The 17,360-nt window shown below is 38.4% G+C and overlaps 1 protein-coding gene across 1 annotated transcript; it reads right to left on the bottom strand.

Annotated features, from left to right (window-relative positions):
* Nucleotides 1–1,905: 1,905 nt before the first annotated feature.
* Nucleotides 1,906–17,155, bottom strand: LOC122555315 (charged multivesicular body protein 2b-A). The gene is made up of 4 exons (XM_043701185.1): nucleotides 16,932–17,155; nucleotides 11,113–11,215; nucleotides 8,082–8,188; nucleotides 1,906–4,724 (listed from the first exon to the last, which is right to left on the bottom strand). The coding sequence occupies exons 1-4, from the start codon at nucleotides 17,121–17,123 to the stop codon at nucleotides 4,614–4,616; spliced, it is 513 nt and encodes a 170-aa protein (XP_043557120.1). The 5' UTR covers nucleotides 17,124–17,155; the 3' UTR covers nucleotides 1,906–4,613.
* Between the last annotated feature and the right edge of the window lie 205 nt (nucleotides 17,156–17,360).

Below are 17,360 nucleotides of genomic sequence, written 5' to 3'. Positions count from 1 at the left end.
ACTTGGTCACTTTCTCCTCATTTTAGAATTGTAAAGTTCATGTTATGAAAATCAATCGACAAAATCATGATTTCCCTAAATTATTCAAGGCAGTCATTTGAGTTTGATGGCAGTATTATTTATTGACTTGATGGTGAACGCATCAGAAGTGTGAATATTTTATTGTAAACTTCAAATATTAGTGACGAACAATGAATATTAATCTCTCTCAAATTGGGATCAAGGGAAAATAAAATACTCAGTGAAAATGAAAGAACTCCAAAAGAATGAATAATAGCGGTAAAGTTGATGAAATGTGCCCAGTTACTTATGATGTCTGCACAGTAATAGGAAAACAAAATATTAATTTACCTACAGAAGATAGGAAATATTAATTGTAATTTTTATATTACAGCTGAATGCTATATTGATATCTTAATTAATAATGTTCTATAACAATCCCCTTTTATGAGTCTTATTTAATTTTGATGAAATAAAATGTCAAATTTTACATTTTGTCAATTGATTAATAGCACCAATATTTGGACATGCAAATAAAAAGAAAGAGTGAACAAATGGAATAAGATAAGAGGAGCAGTACAGAGGAAATTAAAAAATCACAGAGAGACAAAAGAAACAAAAAGGAAGAATATCACTATGAACAGGAGTAGGCAATTCGGCCCTTGAGTCTACTGTGCCATTTGATACAATCGTGGTTAATCTTACCTAGGCCTCAACTTCACTTTCCTGCCTGCTCTCTATAACTCTCAAATCCATTATTGATTAAAGATCTGTCTCCTCCTCAAATTTACTCAAGGTCCCAGCACTCACTGCACTCGGGAATAGAAAATTCCACAAATTCATCACTCTTTGTGAGAAGCTATTTCTCATCTATTTTAAAGTTGCTACTCTTTATCCAAAAACTATGATCTATTGTTCTAGATTACCCCATATGAGGAAACTTTGTAAATCCTCTTTAGCATCTTATATACCTCAATTTGATCTCCTCTCATTCTTCTAAGCTCCAGAGAGTATCCCTGTTCGCAAGACAAATGTCTCAAAACTCTGCAATCAATCAAGTAAACCTCCTCTGAACTGATTCCAGTGCAACTACGTCCCTCCCCGAAAGGGATGCAATACTCCAGGTTCGATACTGTATAGCTGCAGCAGCAAGGTCCTATGTTTACACTCTATTTACTTAGCAATTAATGCCAAAATTCCATTTGTCTTAGTTCTTACCTGATGTACCTATATTCCAGTTTTAATTATACTAATATAGCACCTTTAACAATGAAACATCCCCAGGTGCTTCACAGGAGCATTTTTAACAAGAAGAAATTGTCAAGCTACTCAGAACATCAGGCAGGTGATCAAAAGTTCAGTTAGAGACAGGGTATAGCAAGATGGCAAGGAGAGAAGGCATAACAGCTAAGTAAATGGTGAATGAGATTGTGTGAAAGGGAAGAAAAAGTTGCAATTATAACAGCACTTTACATGACCACTGGACATCAAAATATTTTACAGCTAACATACTTCCAAAGTGCAATCACCAAGTGTGATAGCCAAGTTGCACTCAAGACAAAGCAATAATGAGGTTTTTTTGAGATGCTGATGAAGGGGAAAAAAGAAAATTGACTAAGACACCAGGGATAACTCCCATAGTCTTCCTCAAAATAATGTCCTGAGATTAATGTCTTATCTGGAAGGCTAAATCTTCAAAAAGGCAGAACCTCCTCAGTATTGAACTGGAGTGTCAACATTGGTATCTGCGTTCAAGCATTGAAGTTAGGGTGTGAACCTGGAATCATAGCTCAGGCAAGAGACTGCTATAAACTGAGCCACTGCTTATAAGTTTAAAATAAAACAAATGAAGAGAAATGAAGGAGTGAAAGGTACAATGCAAATTGTAAGTACAACACGATTGTGCAGGTTTCAAGATCTCTCACACTTTATTTTTGCAAATGAACCAGTGCACTAATTTTTAAGTTATGTACCTTTTGTCTAAATACAAAACTTCTGTTCCTTCTCTTGATCTTTGAAAACAGTTTTAAACAATCAGTAAATCAAGAGCCAAAAGAAAGGAAAACATTCCAACAGTACAAATGTATCATAATCCTTAAATACTGCTTTGAATGCTCCAATTATTGTATTACTGACGATGCATTTGTCAGTACTAGGAGAACAGTGCAGTATATGTTTAAAAACTCCATTATTTAAAGTTAAGCTGGAAATCATACAAATGTATGGTAATAAATGTTAACCTTTGCATAAAAGCGACAAAATCAGAATTATAAATTACTTTTCAAATACCCAATTTCATATATCTAAAAAATAGTTTAGTTAAACCTATTAGCTACCATTATCTCAAAAAAAACTTTTTGAATCACTTGAGAAAAATGCACAATTAATAAGAATACACCAAACACCACCTGCACAATCTTAAAACAAAATGTCTAAGGCTATAACTGAGAGTATTTGCTTTCTCCACTTCCCAATAGTTGTGACATATAATTTGCAGTAGTCTTCACTATGTTCAACTTTTAGTTTGAATGAACTTGAAAAATGCATCAGCACAGATTATCTCTATGCTCCCTTAAATGTTACAAAATATTGGCCATTGTTCTTGTATTAAGTTAGTTGGTAACTGAAATAAGCCACGGAGAAATCTATTAATTCTACTATACCTCTCAAAGAAAAAGTTGGTATTGTTGCTGTAATGTCATAAAACAACTACCTATACATGTATTAGTAGGCACTTGAGTAATCATATTGTTCTGAATTATATTCATCTGATCAGTATAATAGGTTATAGAATTAGGGCACCAGTTATCTTCTATACAAGTAAAGGTATCTGTAAAACTTAATATAGCACAATTGTTATCCTCCTTAAAAGGATACTCTACAATTCATCATAATGGCAAAAGGAAAAACTTAAGGGATTTCAGTTAAGTGAAAGTTAATGCCAGTTCAATTACTTATATTGAAATAACTTTAAATTAATCAAGTTTCAAATGACTTCCAAGAACAAATCCAAAAGTGAAAATAACTTAAAACCTGGGAATAAAAATTTGTGTTCACAAATATTTCATTATTCCAATGACTTCAACTAAGTTAGTTTTTTTTTCAAATGACAACTAAAACCTTTGAGGCAAGAATTTGCTAGAAGCTCTTTTGCAGCAGGCAAAAAAAAGCACAATTAATAGTGAATACAATATTGACATATTTACAGATCTATACAATAGACAAGTTTTGAATTCAGTGAAAATACAAGCCTAGAGAGTCAAAGATTTTTAAAAGCCATGAAGGAGATGTGGGTATTGCATTTATTGATCAGAGACAGTTAAGTTTCAACCACATTGCTGTGGGTCTGGAAGTCATACGTAGGCCAAACCAGGGGAGGCTGACAGATTTCCTTCCCTAAAGCTCATCAATAAACCAGATAGTTTAAAAAAATGGCAGTGGTGATGTGGTTGTCATTAGTTTAGCTTTTATTTAAAAAAAAAATCAAATTTCACCATTTGCCATGGTGGGATTTGAAATTTTGACTCCAGAACATTAACCTGGGGTTTTGGATTGCTAGCTCAGTGAAATTACCATGACACCACTACCTCCTCATGATCTGCCAGACCTGCTGAATATTTGCAACACTCTGTACTTATTCAGATTTCCCACATCCACAGTAGTTTAATTATTGCCAAGGAATGGTTTAAAGAAATTTAATTGGTTTTTCTTTACTGTCATTATACTACAGCGAAGTTATGTCTATTGACGGCAAGGATGTTGTGAAGTGTTAATTTGAATGTCTTGCAATGAGCTCCAGGTCATTACATAGATTGCTGTTACACCGTAGATACCAGGCTGTAGAATGTAAGATTCAATCAGTAAAGCTAAATTACTCTGCCAGCTGTATTTCGCTGTGGGCTACGTGCATCTACATATTTGAATATATGTTTAGATAATTTTTAATGCTAGAAAAAGCAGACAATGGTTTGTTTTCCCTGATTAAAGTAAATTAGCCTTGTTTATAAAGTGACAAGGACATGTTCTGTGGTCCATTATATTTTTGTAATATGGATTTACTGAAGCTTTATTATTCTACATGCAGCATTAAAAATCAGAATTACAGACTACCCACAAGAGTTTTGTACTACTAAGGTTCAATCCACACTAGAATCCAACTTTAGTAACAATGCTGATTTTTGCATTGTTCATATGCTACTAGAGCACATCAACCCAAAAATAGCATGTAACTTTCATGAATTAGATCTTAATGTAGCTTGTAGTAATAAATGGTTTGTTGTACAAGTAAAACCAAACAATCCAAATACACGTACCATGCTCGATATATACCTGTCAAAGCATCAAAAGACATTACTAACCATACATTGTTTATTTCCACTTCAAAAATCAAAACATCAGTTTAAAGCAGCAACAGATTATAGTGTTTGGCAGAGTGTGGCTTTAAATTCAAGTCTTGTAAAGAAGCACTTTTGTTAAAAGTTACAGAAGAATATCCACGATGCTTCCATTATTTATCTAATGGTGCCTTTAAGGTAGATCCATGTAGTCAAGGTAAAAGGCATTATTCACATATGATCAACTATTTCCTCCTCCCCCAATAACAGCCAAGTCAACTAGTCCACTCCCAAAGCTTTCAGCTGCCGTTCAATTTCTTCATCTGAGATGTGAGATTTAGATGTGGATGCTGTGGGTAGACCTTTGGCTGCTGATGGAGCATTAGCCATCTGTGGAGAAAACAAGTTTTACTCTCATACAGTGACAGAAATATTTCATCTAAAACTATCTAAAAATACAGCAACCAAAACAAACAAGATGCAAATCCACCAGCAACCAGCCAGAATTTCAGTGAAGAACAACAGGAAACATTTGGGTAGTGAGCCTTCACTGAAACTCCTCAATTTCTCCAAAATCTCATTATATTTCAAACTTTCTGTATACAGAGTGGGGTTATAAAAGAAGAGAGATTTGTGGTGGGTAAACCGGAGTGTCAGCACACCTCAGAAGAAGGGACAGGTTGAAAATGAAATTCTTTCATTGTAACCTCAGCCAGTGTGGAAACTGAACCCATGCTGTTGACATCACTCTGCATCGCAAACCAGCCATCCAATCAACTGAGCTAACTGTCCTTCACCAGCATGGTTAAAGTGCTTGGATCATAAGCTGTAAAAATTATATTGGTTCATTTTCAATCCACAAGCCATAATTTAATGGTGCAACAAGAGCGCTAACCAGCAGTCCCCTCTGCAACTACCGGGTCAGATCCACGCCCCCTAACAGCCCACCCTCTCTTCATAGCACCTTCCCATGCCACCACAGGAATTGCAAACCCCTACCTCCCCCCTCACCTCCATCCAAAGCCCCCAAAGGAACCTTCCACATCCATCAAAGCTTCAGCTGCACTTCCACACGTCAATTACTGTATCCGTTGCTCCCGATGCAGTCTCCGCTACAGTGGGGAGACTGGACGTTTACTCGCAGAGCGCTTCAGAGAACATCTCAGGGACACCCGCACCAACCAACCCCACCGCCCCGTGACCGAACATTTGAACTCCCTCTCCCACTCTGCTGAGGACATGCAGGTCCTCAGCCTCCTCCATTGCCACTCCCTTATCACCCGATACCTGGAGGAAGAACACCTCATCTTCCGCCTCGGAACCCTTCAAACCCATGACATCAATATGGACCACTAGTTTCCTCATCTTGACTTCCCCTCACCTTATCCAAGTTCCAACCTTCCAGCTCAGCACCGTCCTCATGACCTGTCCATCTTCCTTTCCACCTATCCGCTCCACCCTCGTCTCTGATCCATCACCTTTACCCCCACCTCCATCCACCTCGTGCACTCTCAGCTACGTTCTCCCCAGCCCCACCCCCCCTCCCATTTATCTCTCAGCCTCCTTGAACACCACCCCCACATTCCTGATGAAGGGCTTATGCCCAAAAAATTGATTCTGCTGCTCCTCGATGCTGCCTGACCTGCTGTGCTTTTCCAGCACCACTCTAATCTTGACTCAGCAGCTGGAAAAGTCCAATTAGACTCGCAATTAGGTTCTTGCCTTGTTTTTGTAGGACTGCTTGACTTGCATGACAAGAACCTGTCCCCAGAAATCCTGATATAGCCCCAATATCAGGCCTCTGACAACAATCTTAATCAGGCACAATACCCAGCAAGGAGGGTATGGAAAATATGAGGGTCCACGCCTACCCATCAATGTTCCTGGTGGGACACACATGAGGCACTCCAATACCAACCACTGGTTCAATCCCAGTAGTGGGAAGTTGACATGCATAAGTGAGCATGAAGGTTCTCAAGTGATCTCCAAGTAAGAAGACTGTCCTCAAGCTTCCATCATGAACTAAATTAGAAGGAGGCAGAAAGCTCTTAACCTCATTATCTCAATTTGTGAAACTGCTTTCAGAATTGAGTGGGATACTAAAATCCACAAATAGTACATGAAGATTACAGCAAAAAGGATCAAACTGGAAATTTTCCTAGAGTTCTTCTCTATTTCCTTTCAGGCAAGGCAGATATTCACTTTTTCTCCTTTTTTGCTCTGCTGCGTTAGTTTACAAATGAAGTCTAGCTTTAGTGACTGTTAGGGGAATATCCCAAATGATTGCTATGGGCATCAAATTATTATGGTAAGAATTTCAGTTGTCTAGCTGTGCTCCCTTTTCTTTCAACCTATACTCTTAAAATTGATGCTTTAAAGATAAACTTGTTCTTAAAATTTACATTTTAAAAAGTTATGCAGTAATATTATAACAATTTACTATTTGTATAACAGAAGCTGGAATTTATTCAGGGTAAATGTCACTATAAGTACTGGACTTGGGTATTTCCTTAATTACTTTTCGTAAATGCAAGGAATACACTGCTGCATTAGCTATAAAAAGATTAGGAGGAGTATTTTTGACTAGATAAATTCTAAAAGTTTGAAGGAAGAAAACTGTGCAGGATTTAAAAATTTTAGTCCACCAGCTTCTCTGGGTGAAAAATATTCTGAATATCTTAATCCTTCTACCTTACATTCATGCCCAAGTTTCAAAACCTTATTCTTGAACCCAATTTCAATAATGCAAATTCTAGTTTTTCTATGGATTACATAGGTGCAACAATTTTCCAACCATATTTGGGCTTCAACTGGGAAAAAAAGCAATTAGTACCAACTCTTCTGAGAACTAGTGCTGGTGCTCCAAATGACAAATCTTAGGTGGAGAAAAAAAGATTACTTCCCTTTTTTGATTAATTCTACATCAAAGAAGAACATTTGAGTTACAGTTTACTTATTTTCAAACATTTTTTAGCACAATGCAAGTGATATAATTTAAATCTTAAATTGTAAACTTTCAGATGTTTTTAATCAAAGAAATTTGAAAGACGTTAAACCTCCTGTCCATGGGTTTACTAGAGCACTTCACAGGCAAAAAAAAAACTATGAGTCAGATAATGTTGGCAGCATAATGTGGTTAACATTACAGAAATTTTAGTAAAAAGACAAGAAATGTGTTTTTTTTAAAACTATGCGGCTATTTTGTACTCGGCCATGGATCGAGGACGTCGCTAGATGTCACAGTTGAGAGTCATTTCTGTGGGTCTAGTCACATGCAAGCCAGACCAGGTAAGGATGACTCTAAAGGACAATGGATTCACAATCATCATTAGACTCTTAGTTACAGAATTTTATTGAATTCAAATTGCACCATCTGCAATGGCAGGATCTGAACCTGGGTCTCCAGAACCTTACCTTGACCTCTGGATAATAGTCCAACGATAATACCACTAGTCTGCTGCCTCCCTATTGTACTGGAATTTTAAATTTCCAGTCTGATGCTATCTTAGGTGGATTTTCAGTTAGAACCAGTGAGGAGAACCAAATAATTGTTGAAAATCAACCTGCCTTGCAGTACCAGAGTGCTCCTCATGCAGTGAAAAAAGTACAATTATAAAGGAAAAATAGGGATCATTTTCCATTTTTATGCAACTTAAACAAGTAAAATTTTCTAGTTTTTTTGTTCAATGACAACATACGCAATCTTCAAATAGATACAATATCTCTAAAAAGGAAATAGGTAAATACCTTTCCAGAAATCTCAATTCCGATTTCATCCAACACCTGGTTCACAATATCTTGGCTTTCTTCTTCATCTCCAGACTCATCAAAAATGTCATCTAATGTATCATTCACTGGAAGAAACCATTGGTTTAATTATTTTACATGTGCTGTCAAATGAAACAAGAAAATCACAATTCTAATTGCAAACTGTAAGAACACAAGAAAAGTAATAGTAATCTAATGGAGCTTGCAGTCATTCAGTAAAATCATGTTGATTTCCTATTTTAACTCTACACCACGAACCTATCCTCTACAGATGCTTATCTGTAGATTCTTTCAGATACAACTATTTCTTATGCCGGAAACAAACGTTTAATACATTATTCTGGCATAGAAAATTCACTGGGTGAAGACTTCATATACAAAAGTACCAGTGTTGCACTTTATAAGCTAACTACTATTAATATAGCAATGCTGAGCTGCCCATTTCATTAAAACCAAATTTAATGTGGATATTTGGTATTTCATATTTATTCCTTGATTTGCTATCTTCTGGAGTTAGACACTTTTCTGAATTTATATAAACAACATTAAGAGAAGAAAGTTTATGGAATAAATCAAATCGCAAATGTCATAGAATGCAGTTGAAGCCAAAACACTGAACGTTTTCAAGAAGCTAGGTACAGTTCTTCGTGCTAAAGGGTTCATGGGTTTTGGGAGAAAATAGGAACATGGCACGGAGTTGGATGATCAGCCTTGATTATACTGAATGGTGCAGCAGGCCTGAAGGGCTGAATGGCCTATTCCTGCTCTTATTTTCTATGTTCTTACTCAAATTCTGAAATTGTTAATTGAGTATAAGTGATGTCAAGTATTCAAGAAATAAAGAGAGAGTAGAAATGCACACATACTAAAAGTAGTCTTGAACTCTCTAATTCTGGACAGCAGCTAAGCCTTTCATGTTGCTTAATGACATGTAACCACGTGTTCATTTAAACAAGACAGTCAAAGATATTTTGAAAGCTGAAAACACCTGGCAGGTCAGACTATATCCATGCAGTTCTGATTAAAATCACTTACCTGGAACATTAACTCCTTTGGTCTACATATACAGATCTACCTGCTGTGTCTTTGCAGAATTTTCTGTTTTATTACAGCATCTCCTTTCTATTTCCTACCTCCCAGGCTCGGCCAAGCACTCCACACTAATTTCTTCCTAGCCTCAGGCGGCCAGAACACTAACTTCAAGTCGTCTTGCATAATGAGGGCCACATTGACTATTCCAGGTTTGACTTTTCAACACTAGAACACAGCAACCAGTTCTCTATCTAGCCCAGCTGAATGTTGCAGCTAATTCCCTGGCCAACTGGACACTAAGTGCTGCTGGCAACTTTCCAGACAATCTGAACCAAACAATCATGAAGCATTCAGCTCTCTTCCCAAATCTAAACTAAAACTCAATAAGCTTCATCGATTGCATTCAACTCTCAAGGCCTGAGATTAAGACAAGCATTAGTTAAGTATCTAAATGCCATTAACATTTTTAATTGTTTTATAAACTTACAAAATATGAGTTTATTTAGTACATTTGAGATAACATTTTGCCACAATACATTTAATGATTTATTCATGCATTTAAACTGTGTAAACATCAATTAATGCCAGCATATGTACAGTCAATTATTATTCCTAATTATTGTCAGATCTACTTCATCAATAGCAAGTACTGATGCATCATAATTCATGGCATTAATTCAGTTCCCAGCTCAACTAACATTCTGCGGCACTATGCCTGCCTAATCCTGGTTCCAAACGAGCTGCAACCTCATGGGCTGACCATCCAATTCTTTAGGAACCACCTCTAATGCTTCCAATCCCCAAACCCAGACTGCCCAATTTTCAGATTCCCATCAACCACTTTATCCCAATCTACCTCCCTATTTGACAGCAAAATGGTGCTGTACACCATAACATCCCATTCCCAAAATCTGACCTGACTACTTCTCCAAAGATTGGAGATTTTGATTTTAAACTCTGCCTCACAAATAGGCAACAGTTATGGACAAATAAAGAGGGTGATATTCAAAAGAAACTTATTTTGGATACAGCACATAATTTAACACTAATAAACATGAAAATTTGTCATCGCAAAATATGTTGAAAGCTAAATCCTTTCCTAATATAAAAATGCAGTTTCAGCAAAGACTCAATGTTACCTATTTGTTGAAAAAGGGATCATCAAGATTTAAAAATCAGACTAAATATATAAATGTATCATTTATTTTTATTATTTAATTAAAAGTTAGCACAAAACCAGAAGGGAGCAGGAAAACAATAGGAAATCCATTGACTAGGTTTAAATAAGTTTCTAACTTGGAAATTCAGCACTTACATAGTTCTTCCTCTGGCTCTAAGAACACTAGTACCACCAAACATTTTCTAGTAACTCCTCCATTTAGGAGCATATATTTTTGGTGTTTGGGTGGAAACAGAAAGGGAAAAGATGGAGCAAGATATCCTCAGATCTAGGGCAGAATGGTGGCTCAGTGGTTAGCACTGCTGCTGCACAGAGCCAGGGCCTCAGGTTTGATTCCAGCCTCGGGCGTCTGTCTGTGTAGAGTTTGCATATTTCCCCATGTCGGCGTGGATTTCCTCCGGGTGTTCCGGTTTCCTCCCACAGTCCAAACATGTGCAGGTCAGGTGAATTGGCCGTGCTAAATTGCCCTTAGCGTTCAGGGATGTGTGGTTAGGTGCATTAGTCAGGGGTATATGTACAGTAATAGGGTTGGGGAATGGGTCTGGGCGTATTACTCTCTGGAGGGTCAGTGTGGACTTGTTAGGCCAAATGGCTTGCTTCTACATGATAGGGATTCTATTCTATTTGTCCCAAATGTAAAATGTTTCCCTTCGGTTTAAAATTCTTTAACATAACTTTTAATGGTATAGAAATCTTGAACTGCTAGAAACACTTATGTCTGAATATCCTTTGAATAAATGCTTCAGCAAAGCACCAGAAAGGGCAATTCTCTGCAGATTTACACCAATGGATACTTACTCATTTCTTCTGTCATTTCCATTTTCATGTTTTCTTTCTGGAAATCCTTCATAGTTTGTAAGGTTTTCTGTGGATCCATTTTCTTGTTCACAGTTTGCATGGTCTAAAATATAAAAAAGTGTTTTTTTTTCAAACAAATCTCAAATTATTTCAGTAGTACGTCAATTAATCAAAAGAGAGAAGCGCTAGCAATTTTAAATAATGTATTCCTTCTAAATCAGCTACAATGTTTATTCGAATGGATTGACAATGGACCAAAACCAATGAAAATTTACATTAGAAACCTTAATACTAACCTCTATTTTCCAAAACATTGCCCAAGTGACCAAAATGTCACTTTTGAACAATGTTCTCTTCATGGTATTTGCAGTGGCAAATTACTCAGGTGTGGTGCAATTCCTATACTCAATAGCAAAATAAATATTTACTGTATGTCAGATGGATGTCAATGTAATTTTAACACGTGTGTGTTTGCAACAATCCAAGTTTCAAGGGAAATGCCTAAAGTCCAAGGAGATGCATCCTATTGAAACGACAGGTAGCTGGGTAAAGGGAGCGGGATTGCCTTGTTGATAAGGAATGAAATTGATAGCAAGAAACTATATAGTTTCGGAAGGTGTAGAATCTGTGTGGGTAGAGTTAAAGAGCCATAAAGGAAAAAAGACCACAATAGGATTTATGTACAGGCCTCCTAGTCAGGATGTGGGGAAGAAAAACAAAAAAAAAAAAATCAGGAGATAGAAAAGGCATGTAATAAAGACACTATTACTATAATCATGGAGGACTGGAAAAATCAGGTTGGTAATAGATCTCAAAGAAAAGGAAGCACACTAGCTTTCGGAGCGCTGCTCCTTCATCAGGTGATGATCACAACCACCTGATGAAGGAGCAGCGTTCCGAAAGCTAGTGTGCTTCCAATTAAATCTGTTGGACTATAACCTAGTGTTGTATGATTTTTAACTTTGTACACCCCAGTCCAACACCAGCATCTCCAAATCAAGAAAAGGAATTCATGAAATGTTTACAGTTTATGGTAAAGTGCACTATGAAACAAACAGTTCTGGATCTAATGTGTAATGAGGCAGACTTGATTAGAGGGCTGAAGATGAAGAAATGACTAATGGAGGCAGTGACCATAATATGGTAGAATTCACCCTACAGTTTGTGAGGGAGAAGACTGAATCAGATGTAGCAGTATTACAATGGAGTAGAGATAGCCACAAAAACATGAGGGAGGAGCTGGCTAGAACTGATTGGATAGGAAGCCTACCAGGGAAGACAATGGGGCAGTAATGGCAGGGGTTTCTGGGGATAATTCAGCAGGAACAGCAAAAATTCATCAAGGACAAAGAAACATACGAAGGGGAGGATGAGGCAACCATGGCTGACAAGACAAGTCAGGGAGAGCTAGGTAACAATACTGATGATTGCAGGGCTTTATTAAAGGTAAGAGAGACAGACAAGTCTGGACATCAGAATGCTGCAAAGTGAGGCTGGAGAAATTGTAATGGTGGAGAAAAGAAGAAATAGCAGAGAAACTGAATAGGTACTTTGCATCAGTTTTCACAGTGGAAAAATACCAGTAACATCCCGGAACACCAAGAGCATCGGGGGCAGAGGAGGATGCAGTGGTCATCGCTAAGGTGCTGGTGCTGGGAAGCTGAAAAGTCTGAAGGCAGCTAAGCCAATTGGACCAGATAGACTACATCCAGAGTTCTGAAGGAAATAGCTGAGGAGACATTGGTAGTGATCTTTCAGGAATCACTGGAGTCAGGGAGGGTCCCAGAGGATCAGATAGTAGCTAATGTAACAGCCCTGTTTAAGGGAGGAAGGGAGGTAAAAGACAGGAAACTATAGGCCAGTTAGCTTGACCTCAATCATTGGTAAGATTTTAACAGTCCATTATTAAGAATGAGATTGCAGAGTACTAGGACTTGTGTGGTAAAACAGGGCTAAATCGGCACGATTTTGTCAAAGGCAGGGCATGTTTGACAAACGTGTTAGAATTATTTGAGGAGAAAATGAGCAGTTTAGACAAAGGAGAACCAATGAATATAATCTATGTGGAGTTCCAGAAGGCCTTTGACATCGTGCTGCTAAGTAAGGCAAGACCTCATGGTGTTAGGAGCAAGGTACTGGCATGAAGAGAAGCTTGACTGACAGGCAGAAGGCAGAGAGTAGGGACAAACAGGTCTTTTGTAGGATAGCAGCTGGTGACTAGTGAAGTTTCTCAGGGGTCAGTATTGCAACAACTATTCAAGTTCTACATTACCAATCTGGATGAAGGAACTGAGGGCATCGTTTCTAAGTTTACAGGTGACACAGATAGGTGAAGAAACAGTTGGTGTTAAGGAAGTGGGGAATCTGCAGAAGGACTTGGATATGCTAGGTGAGTGGGGAAAGAAGCGGCATATAGAATGCGATGTGGCAAAGTATGAGGTTACATATTTTGGTCGGAAGAGTAGACAGGTAGACTATTTTATGAAGGGAAAGTGAGGTCTGCAGATGCTGGAGATCAAAGTTGAAACTTTATTGCTGGAACAGCACAGCAGGTCAGGCAGCATCCAGGGAACAGGAGATTCGACGTTTCGGGCACAGGCCCTTCTTCAGGAATGAGCAGAGAGTGTCTTGTCAGATCCACACCCCCCACCGACCCAACCTCCACTCCCGGCACCTTCCCTTGCAACCGCAGGAGGTGCAACACATGCGCCCACACCTCCCCCCTCACTTCTCTCCAAGGCCCCAAAGGAAACTTCCATATCCGCCACAGATTCACCTGCACCTCCACCCACATCATCTACTGCATCCGCTGCAGCCGGTGTGGCCTCCTCTATATTGGGGAGACAGGCCGCCTACTTGCGGAGCGATTCAGAGAGCACCTCTGCCGGATCCCTCCAGCCCGGCACCGCCTTCCTGACCTGCAGTCTTCTTCTTGACCTCTCCGCCTCCATCCTACTCCGACCTATCACCCTCACCTTGACCTCTTTCCACCTATCACATTTCCAACGCCCCTCCTCCAAGTCCCTCCTCCCTACCTTTTATCTTCTCCTGCTGAACACTCTCTGCTCATTCCTGAAGAAGGGCCTGTGCCCGAAACGTCGAATCTCCTGTTCCCTGGATGCTGCCTGACCTGCTGTGCTGTTCCAGCAATAAAGTTTCAACTATTTTATGAAGGGGAAAGGTTTCAGAAATCTGAAGCACAAAGAGACTTACTTCAGGATTCCCTTAAGGATGGCGGTTAGGACAGCAAATGCAATGTTCGAGAACTATAAAATAAGAAGACATGTGTACTGCTGAAGCTGTATAACGCTTTGTTCAGACAGCATTTGGAGTATTGTGAACAGTTCTATGGCCCCATATCCAAGGAAAGATGTGCTGGCATTGGAGGGGTCCAGAGGAGATTTACAAGAACGATCCTGGGGATGAAGGGCCTGTCATATGAGAACTCTGGATCCGCAGTCGATGGAGTTTAGAAGGATGATGAGGAATCTCATTGAAACTTACAGAATCCGAAGATGCCTGGATATAGTAGATGTGGAGGTGATGTTTCCACTAGGAGAGACTAGAACCCAGGGGCACTGCCTCAGGGTGAAGGGACGACCCTTTAGAACTAAAGATGAGAAGGAATTTCTCCTGCCAGACATGGTGACTGTGGAACTCATCACAGGGGACTGTGGAGGCCAAGTCATTGAGTGTATTTAAGACAAGAGATAGATAGGTTTTTGATTAGTAGGAGTTCAAGGGTTAAGGGGAGAAGACAAGAGAATGGGGTTGAGAAACATATCAGCCGATCGAATGGAAAAGCAGACTCTGTGGGTTGAATGGTCTTAAATCTAGAGATGCATAAGCATGATGGCACATTTTATGTCCCTCTTTCCTATATACATCTGTATAAAATAGAGAGCAGTTTATTGATGCTAGCAAACAAAATTTTGAAAATTTTATTTAAAAAGGCAGACAAAAGATTAAAATGAAGCATAATAACATTTCCTATTGGGATGTAAACTGTCTAAATAATATTTCACTTGTATGACAAAACTCTGTAGGGAAATTCTCGAAAAAAAAGAGATTCATCTATATTCCTAATTATATAATCAATCATTTGTTGATATTTCCCCAGGAGTATCCTCAACTCCATAATACCCAACATTTAGAAGCAGAGTCTAGTCCTTAAAAGAGACAAATTTCATTAAGTCAATTGCTCCTTAATTTGACTGGTTGGTTTTAGGGGTGGTAGTCAATAGACATTACAAAAATATGCACTGAATTTGACTTCCATTTTAATTCCTATAAAGTATCTGAACACATACAAAATGACACAAATGAATGCAAAATGAGATCACATTATGTTTTTCATTCGGTCTGATCTAATCTTCTGCAATATTAACTTCATTTAATATATGTTTCTCCTTCACACACAAATTGTACTTTTCCAGAGGGTCTGCTAACATCTGGTAAGATATTGAACATACTGCTAACACTCAATTATTTCCCGAAGGCCGTAGAAATGTAAGAGAATTGAACTCTTACATGCATCCAGGGAAAAACAGGATCACCACAAGCAGAATATTCAATGCGGACTTGAAATAATTTCGTTATTCTGTAAAGCCTATTTCCATAAGGAAGACATTTGGATGAGATGTGACAGAGCTCATTACAACTAGACCTTGAGAGCCAACAATTTTGACTTATTATAAGTTTAGTGAAACACAGGCATTCTTACCTAATGTTAAGTTTCTTCCTTTTGAAACCTAGTGAAAATTGAAAACGTTCTGCATCTTCCACAATTTCTTTTAAATCTGCATTACTTATTTAATTGGACATACACACTTTAGATTTCTTTATATCTGAAGTTGTTCAGTCAAACAAAAACCTAAATTCTGTTTTGATATCAGAGCTAGCTCCCAAAATTACAAAAGGAAAATATAAAGATGTTTGATTTTTTAATAGTAGTTGTTACCAACTTTAAAAGATTTTGTAAAATGTTTTAGCCCCTAATATTTAGTTTATATGCATTGGCTAGAATTTCTAAATACTACTATAAAGTGCAATATCTGCATGCGGCACAATGAAAGGTGCTTTAAAGTCCGTTTCATCTTCAATCTTCACTTGTTGCAGAGGTTTTGCCCAACAAGATACAAGACTGCACAAATCCTATTTGTGCACGGTGGCACAGTGGTTAGCACTGCTGCCTCACAGCGCCAGAGGCCCGGGTTCAATTCCCGCCTCAGGCGACTGACTGTGTGGAGTTTGCACGTTCTCCCCGTGTCTGCGTGGGTTTCCTCCGGGTGCTCCGGTTTCCTCCCACAGTCCAAAGATGTGCAGGGTCAGGTGAATTGGCCAGACTAAATTGCCCGTAGTGTTAGGTAAGGGGTAAATGTAGGGGTATGGGTGGGTTTCGGGTCGGTGTGGACTTGTTGGGCCGAAGGGCCTGTTTCCACACTGTAATCTAATCTAATCTAATCTAATCTAATCTATTGTGTCCTCACATCAATCCAGACTGGATGGTCTTATGGGAGATCGATAGAATCATGCCATCAAATATCCACACATCAAAGTGAGGGCAAAGAACCCAAGGCTGCATGATAGAAATTACTAGCAAGACAAACCTGCAGAATTCCATTGTACTCACATGCATCCTTCTCCAAAGGAGTTAATCTCTTATTAATACCGTGTTAATAAAAGTCAACATTTATAGAGTCATAGATATGTACATTTACTTTAAATCATACACAAAGGATTTTCAAGGATATTTACTGACAAGTCAGTCATGCTTTTATCAATGTTTAAAAATTCAAGAATTTTTTTTAAAAATGTACCTTTGTTGTTGTGGCCATGGCCCCAGCCATTTTCATTTGAGAATTCATTAATTTAGCCTGGGTGGACATAGAAGTGACCTTTGAACTCACAGCATATGTACGGGTCTTCTGTTTCTGTAATTGCACAAGTTGTTTTGCAAGAACCTTGCAAGCATCTTTGTTACCAGCCTTGGCCATTTTCTTAATTTCCATTTCCTGACAAAGTCAAATAAATATCAAGTTTAAAAAGGGAAGAAAAAAATTCTATTGCAAGAAAATTAAAATGAAAATAGAAAACCTGTAACAAGCAAAATTAAGTTGGATTATGCAGATCTTTCAACTCAAAAATAGAAACATCAAGTAGTATTAGATCTGTCCAGTCTGTTTGACATCACCCCACTCCCAAAAAAACCCACTGTTGACCTCCCCATCTTTACAAACTGTCACTAC

Source organism: Chiloscyllium plagiosum, chromosome 12, assembly GCF_004010195.1.
Source record: "Chiloscyllium plagiosum isolate BGI_BamShark_2017 chromosome 12, ASM401019v2, whole genome shotgun sequence".
Taxonomy (NCBI): Eukaryota; Metazoa; Chordata; class Chondrichthyes; order Orectolobiformes; family Hemiscylliidae; genus Chiloscyllium; species Chiloscyllium plagiosum.
This window is presented reverse-complemented; position numbering and strand designations above follow the sequence as displayed.

Coding starts and splice junctions, on each gene's coding strand:
- LOC122555315 (XM_043701185.1), bottom strand. CDS start 17,123: ATGGAAATTAAGAAAATGGCCAAGGCTGGTAACAAAGATGCTTGCAAG. Junction 11,216..16,931: donor CCATGGCCACAACAACAAAG/GTACATTTTTAA, acceptor TTTATATTTTAG/ACCATGCAAACTGTGAACAA. Junction 4,725..8,081: donor GAATTGAGATTTCTGGAAAG/GTATTTACCTAT, acceptor TTTTCTCCACAG/ATGGCTAATGCTCCATCAGC.